The sequence below is a fragment of the Pleurodeles waltl genome, chromosome 4_2 (assembly GCF_031143425.1).
Source record: "Pleurodeles waltl isolate 20211129_DDA chromosome 4_2, aPleWal1.hap1.20221129, whole genome shotgun sequence".
Classification (NCBI taxonomy): domain Eukaryota; kingdom Metazoa; phylum Chordata; class Amphibia; order Caudata; family Salamandridae; genus Pleurodeles; species Pleurodeles waltl.
In genome coordinates this window covers 106,548,082-106,560,178 of record NC_090443.1, presented here as the reverse complement: position 1 = coordinate 106,560,178, position 12,097 = coordinate 106,548,082, and the positions used below count along the sequence as shown (strand labels likewise).

At 40.7% G+C, this 12,097-nt stretch overlaps 1 protein-coding gene across 1 annotated transcript in view; it reads left to right on the top strand.

The window, feature by feature from the left end:
- The window catches only part of DIP2B (disco interacting protein 2 homolog B), a 738,038-nt gene that overhangs the window by 409,590 nt on the left and 316,351 nt on the right, over positions 1–12,097 (top strand). Inside the window, exons 13-14 of the mRNA XM_069230866.1 lie at positions 3,217–3,319; positions 4,348–4,412. Of these exons, the coding sequence (XP_069086967.1) occupies positions 3,217–3,319; positions 4,348–4,412 (168 nt within the window). The remainder of the gene's footprint in view (positions 1–3,216; positions 3,320–4,347; positions 4,413–12,097) is intronic.

The following is a 12,097-nucleotide window of genomic DNA, read 5'->3' as shown; positions in this document are numbered from 1 at the left end:
ACCCTTAGTCCAAGAGCAATGCTCTATGGATCAACCTATCAGGGATATTTGCTTACACTTTTCCCCCTCCCCCGTTAATTCAGTTTCTGGTCAACAAAATATGTCTCTCCTCTCTCGCCATGATACTCATAGCTCCCACGTTGGAATGCCAACATTAGTACACAACACTCCTAGATCTGTCAGTAGTGCTCCATAACAAGCTTCCAAACAGACCAGACCTGTTAACTCAGAACAAGGGTCAAATCAGGCAACCGCATCCCAGTGTGCTCAACTTAGCAATTTCGCTTCTGAAGTCCTAGAGTTTGGATATTTACAGCTTCTATTAGAATCTATGAATGTTCTAAAACAAGCACGTAAACCAACAACCAGACAATGCTATGCAAATAAATGGAAACGGTTTGTATACTACTGTCAACCTAAAAACACAGATCCACTTGAAGCATCAGTACAAGCGATTGTGTGCTATTTCATTTATTTACAAAAAGTAAATCTTGCTTTTTGCTCTATTAAGATTCATCTAACAGCCATATCAGCCTACCTACAAACAATACAACATACCTCTCTCTTTAGAGTTCCTGTCATAAAAGCATCTATGTAAGGACTTAAACGCATTATTCCCCACCAGTTCCTGCATGGAATCTTAATATTGTGCGCACAAGACTTATGGGTCCCCCATTCGAACCCATGCACTCTTGTGCTATTCAGTTTCTCACATGGAAGGTTGCTTTCTCAGTAGCAGTCACTTCATTGAGAAGAGTAAGTGAAATTCCGGCATTTACTCTAGAAGAACCCTTCTTTCAAGTACACAAACACAAAGTAGTACTTAAGACAAATCCAACATTGGAATTGCCGGTCTTCTTTACACAGCCAGACTCTACTGCTGAAAGAGCTCTACACACTCTTCATCTTAAAAGAGCTCTAATGTATTATGCAGACAGAACAATGGACTTATGGAAAACTAAACAACTTTTTGTTGCTTTCCAACAACCTTATCAAGGTAATCCCATTTCTTAACAAGGATTAGCTGGATGGATCATAAGATGTACTCAAACCTGCTACCTTAAAGCAAAAAGGCAGCTATTAATAACTCCAAAAGCACATTCCACTAGGAAAAAGGGTGCCTCCATGGCATTCTTAAGAAATATACCAATGGCAGATATATGCAAAGCTGCCACATGGTCCACACCACATACATTCACAAAACATTACTGTGTAGATGTGTTATCTAGGCAACAAGCTAATGTTGGACAAGCAGTGTTAAAAATACTATTTCAAACCACTTCAACTCCTACAGGCTAACCACCGCTTATTTGGGAGGAGAACTGCTTTTTAGTCTATGTACAGCATGTGTATCTGCAGCTACACATGCCATCGAACGGAAAATGTTACTTACCCAGTGTACATCTTTTCGTGGCATGTAGTGGTGCATATTCACATGCGCCCTTCATCCTCCCTGGGAGCCTGTAGTTGTTGTAGTACTCATTTGTACATATGTACATATATATATATATTTGCATGGACATCTTATTTAGTTTTTATATATCTATAGTTGTACATACGCAATCTTTCACTCCTTACTTCACCCTTCTGCGGGAAAACAATCTAACAAAGGAGTCGATGCCCATGCGCACTATCACTGAGAGGAGTCATCACTCGATCGAGTGACTCAAAAAAGACTTCTTCGAAGAAAAACAACTTGTAACACTCCGAGCCCAGCACTAGATGGCGAGATATGCACAGCATGTAGATCTGCAGCACTACATGCCACAAACAGATGTACACTGTGCAAGTGACATTTTCCATATTCTTTCTCTATCTCTCTCTCGCTCTCCCAGTCTGCTCACTTATTTTTTTTTTCTCACTTGATTGTTCTTTGTCTGTGCATGTTTTTATCTGTACCCTGCAATTTTCAACTCACCACCCCTCCCCTGTTCTTCTTGTCCCTCTTCCTGTCATGGAAATGTTCTATTTAAAAAAATAAAATAAAATAACTTTTTTATCCGGTGAGTAACTGGCAGCTGCCTACTGCTGCCAGGCTTCTCATTCCCCCCATTTTTTTCTTTTATTGCAGACCATATGCCATGATAGAATAGTAAACTAAAATTTCAAGTATATGTCATGGTGCAAGTGCCAAGACGCACTCGCACGTATCGGCAGCCATTATGTATTGCGCTTTCTTTTGTAGAAAGCCCATTCCAACATTGCTGCTCATTTTAAGACTTTTCCACTGCTTGTTTTCAGTGCAGCAGATTTTCTGTCGTCTTCCTCCTACTCCTGCTGAAAGACAAGCCACCCTGATTTACTATACTTGTTCGCATTCTTGCTGGAACGAAAAAGAAAAACACACCCTATCTGACATAAACATACAGAAAAATGTTTTATTTTTCACTTCTTATGTGGTGGATAGGGCTTAGTTTCACTTCAAGACAACTTTGCCTAAATCTGATGTACTGAAGAATGGCAGTATTACCTTCAGCCAAGGCACTCGGAAAGGAAATGCAATGATGCGGCTCAGAATAAAAACTCATTCTATATGGATGTACTACAGTAAACCAAAAATGTAGTAGTTAAGCAGAACATGACAAGCACACCAGATGGACGGGAAGCTGGCAGCCACACAGTGGTCTCTGAGCAGGCCTGAAATGGTAATTGTGGACTGTAAAGGGTGCGTTCTGATTGACGGTCCAGGTTTCAATGTTCCATTGAGGATGCTAATATGGATACAGGCCCACTGCATTATTATGACACACACACACACTATCTGCACTTGGATATATGCGATACCTAGGCATTGTCAGTTGAGCTTTTCAATGTTTGTTCCACATGTCTGTCTATTACCTCAACACTTTGGACTATTGTTACATCAGTTTTGGTTCTTCACAGCAGCACGTGAAAATTTTGTTTGTAATCTTGACAGCACTAATTGAACAATTTGGTACATAACGCTATCATAAATCTTCTTCTTTTGGTTGCATTGGCATAATCCTATTGGATATTATACTTTGAGTGCAGCCTCATTTACATTATTAAGAGATAAAGTGCTCAGATGAGATTTTTTTATGGGTACGCTAGGGGAACTAGAACTCTTAATTCTGATAAGTGTGTTCTTCATTTCTGATTCTTTGATGCTCTCTGACTGTTAGGTAAGCATAGTATGATGAGATGATATGTGGGCATTCTCTAATCTCACTTAGTATTTCCATTTGTGTTCACCAGTACAAGACGAGTAAAGAAGGCAGTGTGATGGGAGTGACGATATCTCGAATTGCAATGTTGTCTCATAGTCAAGCTCTCTCTCAGGCCTGCAACTATACTGAAGGTAGGTCCATGTCAAACACTTTGTAGGGACAGTCCTAAAACAAGTTGGAACCAGTCTAGATGCCTTGCTCCACCTGCTTGAGGTGTGTGAAGTACATACGCTTCCCATTTTCATAGTCTAAGAAAAGTTGTTTTTTGGGTGGCCATGCGGTATCAACAAAATGCAATCCCCGCCCTCCCACATCATTTATGTAAATTGTTTACACAGAATTTACAAAGAGCCAGATTTTAGTGGTTATTGAAATAACTTGTGAAGGTGTAATTGATTATTACTTTTGCTTACAGTGGAAGTTTTTTTTTCAACAGCACATTAAAATGTTTTTTGAAATTAGTTACTGTTACCACTTGCTCTGCCGGATATTTTAATGCCACATACTAGCATAACCCATTGATGATTCTATACTAATGCATGCTGTTATTTGTATATGTAACATTTATTCTTCATCTCTACACTCATTCAGTGCCCATAGAAGGGCTTATAGTATGCTTTCTTGCTATGTTTGTACATTTACCACACAGCTGCTCCCCTAACCTTTTATTCATGAATGGTTAACAGTAGCGGGGGTGCAGCTTTCAGAGTCAAGAAGCCCAAGAATACATGGTCCTTTCGTAGATTAGGATATGATGACTGATTCCATTCAGTATATGTCAAGACCCCACCTATAAGAAAAGACTATGCTCTTTTGGCTGACTTAAGATGCAAGGGTTTCTGGACTGTGAGGAGGTTGAGTGGGTTATGATGGTCTACATTTTGATCTTTGTTTTTACTTTTTATTCGCTTGTGATTTTTGTTTTCTTTAGTGTGCACTATAAAACACACCATTGATTTCAGGTCGGTCATTGAGTAGCAAGGGTTGATTGGAATCTTTCTCTCGGTTTCCAAAGCAATGCAGACATTTCTCAATTCCTTTAGTCAGCTTCTCCTAAACCATTCTATACCTGTCCATAATTAATAGTTATGGGCAAAATCTAGTTTCATTCTTGTGACAGCAAAACAGTTTTTCCTGAAGACTCACTTTTTTCTTTCAGGTGAAACAATTGTCAACGTGCTCGACTTCAAGAGAGATGCTGGTTTATGGCACGGTATATTGACAGTAGGTTGAAGTCTTCTTTTTCATGAACCAATATTTAATCTGCTGTGAGCTGGTGTGTGCAAATGACAGCAGATTGCTATGATAGTTATCCTTAATCTGGTGCAAATAGCTTATTAAACTTAAATTGCTTGTCAGAGGTATTATTGTTTTATGTGATGTGTAGCAATGTGAAATGGTAATATGGATTTGTTTTTTTACATAAATGCCACAGTGCACTCTGGCACATACTTAGTTGTCAATCCACTTATCTGGATAACCACACACAAGACAGGGAAACTGCATCCTACACACCACATACCAGACAATCATTAATTTTCCTCAGTTTACACGATGATGAACAGAACATTTATGAAATGCTAATGTATGCTCACATGCTTCTTGGCACTCCTGTATTGAAGCAGAGATATCCCTTTCTTTCACTTCCAAAGTTTATCTGAATAAGTAGGTTTTCAATGCCTTTATAAAGGGCAGTAAGATACTCTGAAAAAACAAATTGCAATTGCATTCCTAGTGGTGCCAGTACAGAAAATAAATTGTCTCGAGTTGTGGGTTTACTTTCGGGACTTATAGCAGATGTTTGTTCAACCTAAGGTGAGTGCCTACTTATTTTTGTAGGTGACATAGTTTAGGCGAATGATGTGTCTTTGTAATAAAGCTGTTCGTGGAAAAGAGCAAACACTTTAAACATCATACATCTCTCCACTGGAAGCCCGCAAATAGATCTTTGTACTGTTGAAATAACATCTTGAAAAATGATATAACTGCAGAATTTTGCACCCATTGAAGCTTGCTAATTGTGCCTTACCGGCAGTCTCAAAGTAACATGAATGTGCCTAGTCTAGCTGTGAGTTAATCTCTACTGTCATTATTAGAGATAAAAACAAGTGTTTTTTCGAAGTAATCTCTGTTGCAGAAACATGTAGAACTACAGACTTTATTTGTGGAAGGCACCTGATCTCCTTATCAATCAGAAATCCAAGTTTTTTACCTGTAACAAGAGGTGGGATATCAAGCTTCACCGACCACAAGGTTAGTGACCAAGGACTGATTTTTAGGTCGAGCGTAAGCGTACTACCTCTTGTACACCTTTAAGTATACTTTGTCTGTGGGCTCACAGCTTTTTCATTTGTTAGTTTCAATGTCTTGCTTACTAGTGGTCAGTCATGCCTCTTTACCCCATCTTCTTCTGTGGGAGCAGGGTCCAACTACTGTACAATTACACTTTGTCCTGTTTATCTGGGCTGTAGGGGACATTTTTTTTTAACTTTGTTTCCTGCTCCTGTCCAGGGAAGCTTCACGTTTCATTTGCAGAGCATTCTAACTCTGAGCTTAGCTGTAAACAAGGCTATAAATAAAGCCGTTATCTAGGTCACATTTGGTCTTTGTGGGCTCTCTGCACCCTCTATCAGCAGCCTGGCTCCCACCCTTCCTTGACTAAGATTTTCTTTACCAACTCTACCACAGCACCGCAATCCCTAGAGAAACTGCCCACTTCTGTTCCATACTGAGATCCCACTCGCAGCTCCATCAGTGCACCTCAGTTCACACACTCCAAGCCCTCAGCCATGCCAGTGCCAGGAACCCCAAACGCTGTCTGCCAGAGCACCTCAGTTCTTCAAGTCGATACTCTCTGCTGCTCCAGTACTTGGACCTTAGGCATAGCTCCAGCAGTGCACCTCAGTTCACACATTACAAGCCCTCAGTCATGCCAGGAACCCCACACACGGTGTCTGCTAGAACATCTCAGTTCTTGCAGTCAGTACACTCTGCTGCTCCAGTACTGGGACCTTGGATGCATCTCCATCAATGCCCCTCAGTTAACACACTCCAAGCCTCACAGATGTGCACATGCCAGAACCCCACACATGCGCCTCATTTCTTACAGTCAGTACACACTGCTGTTCCATTACTAGCACCTCTGGCACAGCTCCACCAGTGGAGCCAAAATCCAGTCCCCTGAGTTGTGCACTTCCTTTCCTATATTTGGACCCCACTCATTTACGTTTCCATTAGAGCAGCTCAATTCTAATATTCAGTCCCACTGCCAAGCCAATACTGGACCCAAAAGAGAAAAACACAGCTCAGCCAGTGCACCTCAAGTCTAACATCTAACGCCACTGTTGATGGGAACCACCACAGCTCTGCCAGAATCCATCAGTTTTAAGTCAGTGCATGTGTCTTCTCAGTACTTAGGCTCACACACACGTCCTTCAGGACTCTTGGCTTCTGTGGTTCAGAGGCAAGGCCACTCCCTTGCTGGGCCCCATTCGCAGCTTCACCAGGGCACCTCCAGGCTAACACTCGGCAACACTGGCACGACAATACTAGGTTCCACACATAGCTCCACTAATATTCCTCACTTCTGACCTTGTGTGCCCTTTACCATTCCAGTACTGCACCCCACATGCAACTCTGTCATTGCACCTCAACCCTAACCTGCAGTGCCCCATTATTCAAATACCAGGAATTATACTGTGCTGTTTCTTATTCTTCACCCACTGCCTTCCTGTTATTCCAGCACTGGGCGGGATACAGCTCTGTCTATACCCCCAATACTGATCTGAAGCGCCCTAATTTTGCTGTATTGAGGTTCACTTGCAACTCTGCTTATACACCTCCTGCTGTTCTCCAGTGCCTCCTGGAGTTCCATACTCTAACTTCTGTTTGAGGACGTGGAGGAGCAAGTTTAATCTATTCCAAGCTGTCATCTTTATTTTGGAGGGTCTATTTTACCTATCTCATTCTGTTCATTCCTTTACTCCGTTTACTCAGTGTTTTCTTCCTCCCCCACTTTTCTGTTTCCACCTCTTAAAATCCACTGTTAACAGTTTTGCTCTTTCTTTCAACTGTTTTTTTTTTTTTTTAACAACCCTCCCCTTTTGGGGTCGAGTGCGCAAGCGCTCTAGCCTGCAGTAATCTCTCTGTGGGCTTTTAACCATGCCCACAGCAGGCCTATCAGTTTGGGTGGTTCATGGGCTTGCCTTTTAAAAATAGCTTGATTTTATTTGTAAAAGACATGTATATGTCAAGACTTTTCCGGTGTTTAGCCCTCCTCGAGCGCACCGGCCAACTACTGAAAACATACAAGGCTCCATGTTTTCATCATGGTTTCTGGGATACTTTTTCTTTTTATTTCCTATGCAGCACGATCCCGCTGCACATTTGTCGATACGTTTGACTGCGAGCGAACTTCTGTTACATTTTGTGTGCTTCTTCACACTTATGGCGTGGCGCTTTAAATCAGCATGCTAAAGTAAATCTGTATTACTTTTCGTATTAATTTTATGTGGCAATAAAAGTCTGGTTAATACTTTACAACGCCAATAGCTCTAAGTTGAGCAAATGCGAGATCCATTGCATTGCAAATGCTTGTTCTATTCCCCCCACTTCTTTCTGCCTCCTCTTTCAAACTCGCAGAAACTTGGTTATTTCTTTCCTTGTTTTGTTCCTCTCTTTTCTTTATCACGCATTTATTCTTCCACTGTTTTCTCCCCCTTCATTCTTTCTTTGTCTTGTTTATTTGCTCTTTCCTTTGACTCGTATGCATCCTTTCACTTTTTTTTTTAAAGATCTTTCTTCCTTCCTTTCTCTGGTGTTTTTCTTATTTTTATCTGTCAATTCACGTTTTACAAAAAATCCCTCTTTTTCCTGTCTGTATGTGGAAGCTACTAGTTATTTGTCGGGACCTGAAATGTCAGTGGTTTTTCCATTCTGTCTCTGGGAAATGTCAGTACACACATGCCCTGGTTGTATCGCTGCTTTTTTCTCTCACCATCTTTTTTTCTATAGTGTTAATTTTTAGGATGAGCATAGTGGCGCGCAAGTGCTGCTTTTCTGACCTGTTATCTATTTGGGGTTTTAACCGCACCTACCTCAAGCCCATCACTATCGCATGTTCATGGGCTTGCCCTTCAAAAGTCTTTTGTTATCAGGGGTAAATGCTTTACGTTTGTCCCTCCTTGGGACGATTTGGTTACCGTCTTGGAAATCGACCCTGTTACATGGCTAATTGCACTTTTGCCCATATGTTTGACTGCGAGTGAACTTCTTTTTCCTTTTGTGTGTCTCCTTCACGCTGCTGCTCATGGCGGCTGTGCTGCTTTGAATCAGCTTGCTTATGTGAAACTGTTTTACTTTTCATTTTCAGTTTAAGTGGCAAGAAAAGTCCAGTTAGGGATTTCAACTGTAATAGCTGTAACTTGAGCAAATTCGACACCCATTGCATTGCAAATGCTTGTTCTTTCTTTTCACAATTCTTGCAAAATTTTTTCCTCTTTATCTTTCGTTTGCTAGCTTCCTTCCCTTTTTCTTTTGTCTCACACGTTTGCTCTATTTCGTCTTTGTTGTGATTTCATTTTATTGTTCTTTCTTTCCCTTCTTAAATTCTGTGCAACCCCTTTTCTTTCTTAGTTTTGTCTGTTGTATTCCTTTGCTTCTCTTTTTGTGCCCCATCCGCTTTCTCTCCTGAGGCCTAGTTATCAGTGGAGCAACAGGTGCAGTGGCACCGCAGCCCAGAGACCTACAGACCTCACTCAACTCTAATTACTGCTCAGTTTTCCTACCAAAATTCCAGTCAACTATTTTTCTTTCTTACTCCAGGGCCCATGACACCACTACTAGGCCACTTGTCCTCTCCATCTTTACTCCCAACTACCTCTTTCCTTTCACTCTCCAATCTGTCCCAAATGATACTTTTGTTATGGTGTTTTGAGCATTACACTCTGTCAAAGGTTTATTTCTGATGAAGGTTTCTATGATAATTGTATGTGTTTTAAGATAGAGGAAGAAGATAAATGGAAGTGCTTTAGTTATATGCGGGGCCACTGGAATTACGTGAGAGAGAGGACCCAATTATGCGACAGGACTTGACAAATGCACGTGGCAAGAAAAGTCCAGTTATGAATTTACAATGCCAATAGCTCCAACTCAAAATGCGAGACCTGTTGCATTGCAAATACTTGTTATTGAAAGCGATCACCTCCTTTTTTTTTTTTTTTTTTTTTTTTTAGCTCAGTTAAGTCTAATTATGTGTGTAGTCCATCAGTATTTCACTGGCAAAAGACAGTTAATGGATAGATTTCTTAAATCATCATTTAAAATTAAACCTTTTAACTATAGATGCGTGGAGTTTCATGTAAACATATGAAATATAGCTAACCGCAGGGCTGTTCCATGCGGGACCGAACATCTTATTGGATGCATACTAGATTTACAGCATAATAGTTGGACCATAAATGTTCTGTCTTGTAAAAAGAAAACAGTCGACAGCAGATCCATTAACATCCAGTCCCTCCATTCACTTGGAGTTAGCACACTGTATCAAAAGCAGCTGCGAGTTTGAGCATTATCAGACGACAACAGATCACTTTTGCCAGTTCTAATCTCAATACATCAAGGGCAGCTACTAATGAAAAAACTGTTCCTTGTTCTTGTCTAAACCCCATTTGTTTTTCAACTAAAGGGTGATATTTTAAGTTTTAGAACCATTACACTGCATATTTACCACCCCCCCCTCCCCCCACAGTCTTTGCAGTAGGTAGAAAAAGTGTAGCTGGATGATAATTAGTAACTTCTCGAGGGTGAAGATTAAGCTTTTCCAACTTTCAGGGGCTAAAACCCTTCGAGAATAGAATGTTCACGAAGAATGTAATGGCAGGAACCAAGAGTTGTGACTGGTTATTCATTATCTTTGAAGGATAGACATCAAGGAGAGAACTGGATTTTATTACACTGAGAGCAGTTCTACCTCTGATTCAGGCTATCAGGTAACAGTGTTACCTTGTCTCCGCTTAAATAAATCTCAATTCAAACCAGCTCATTAACTCTTTTCGTTTTCTGTATTTTTTAGAACTATCAACATCTTTGTGAAGAAAAAGATTTTATCACATAAGTCCGATGAGTCACGGGTTTTCCCAGACAATCATTCTGGATATATAACCGTTCTAATGACTTTAAACTGTTTTTTTTTTTTTTTTTCGAGCAATTTCCAGCATTGTAAATCATTTTACAAAGGTATTTGATGTCTGCAGTATGCAGTGCTTTATTAAAAATAATAAGGGCTTCATTGAACAGGATTTTCACACTTTCTTCTTACTTACTTTGCCATCTTCCTTTTGCCTGTATTGCTTCAAGTCTGTCTTGTTTCATTTTTTCTGCAAATTAATGGTTATCTCTGTTGCTTTGTGTTTTTGTCTTACTGCAGGAAGTGATAAATCAATGCAATTTGCCAAACAGCCATCACATTTCTCATCTACAGTATTTGTTATAGGAGGGGATAAGCTCCTTGCATCCATCTGTAAAGCAGTCTGCTGCTTTATCTAGATTAGTGCCTCCCAAACTTTTAAGAACCACGTCCTCATTTTTTTTTAGAACGACAAACTTTTGCAACGTACCTAGTTTTAATCTACGTGAGGCTCCTTTATTTATTGCTTGGATTTTTAGCGACCTGACAAAAATCGTCTCAAGACCCCCCAGTGGGCTGCGACCAATAGTTAGGAAATCAACCTTTGTCCAGTTTGTTCCAGTCCCTTTACACTGTTTCCTCTCACCAGGTTCCTTAACCACTTCACTCTTGATAAAAAAAAGGGAATGAGGAAGTGATCTTTCCAAGTCTGCAGCAAAATATGATCTATTAAAAAATAATCTCTCTGGGGCTAAAAATTAAGTTTGGATTGTGCCGCAATTGGTTAGTGGGACCCACCACATAGTGCACAAGGCTCAGATTTTTGATTTCTTGGAAAGAATCTGCAGCAACTTTCTCTCGCTACACACACATTAAAATCTTGCAATATAAACAGTTTCCTTCAGTTGCAATACAGTTAGCAATTGTAACAGCTTTTCCGTAAAGGATGCTTTAGCTGATGTGTGGGTGGTAGAGTATTACCATATAAAATCATGTATTTGTCTGACACCAACCATTGAAGTTATTTATTATGGAGATCTTATATCGTACTTAAAAAAAATCAACAATTCCCCACCAGGTTCCTCTTACCTTTCAGTATATAAAATTGAGTCGCCTTTTGGAAAATGCCACCTCCAAATCTGTCCCCGAAAATTCATGTAGACAGGTTTTTGTGAAAAAGGCCAGGTCCCAAGTATTTTCAGTAAATAGATTATTGACCCTCAGTAGGAAAATGCCACTGTTGGTATGGTCACCCACCACTTTCTGCCTAGTGTTGATGCCAGCTTTGATTGGAAATGTGCTGGGACCCTACTAAACCAGGCCCCAGCACCAGTGTTCGTTCCCTAAAACTGTACCTTTGTTTCCACAATTGCCACAGCCCTGGCACACATTTAAGTCTCTTTTAAGGTCCCTAAGGGCTGCAGTATTATGCCACCCTCTGGCCCCCCTCACTCAGTACATGCACACTGCTTTGCAGCTTGTGTGTGCTAGTGGGGAGAAAAGACAAAGTCGTCATGGCACTCCCCTCAGAGTGCCACGCCCACAAACCACTGCCTGTGGCATAGGTAAGTCACCCCTCTAGCAGGCCTTACAGCCCTAACGCAGGGTGCACTATACCACAGGTGAGGGTGTAGCTGCATGAGCACTATGCCCCTACGGTGTCTAAACCAATTCTTAGACATTGTAAGTGCAGGGTAGCCATCCTGAGTATATGGTCTGGGAGTTTGTCGTTATGAACTCCACAGCACCATAACGGCTGCACTGAATACTGGGAAGTTTGTTA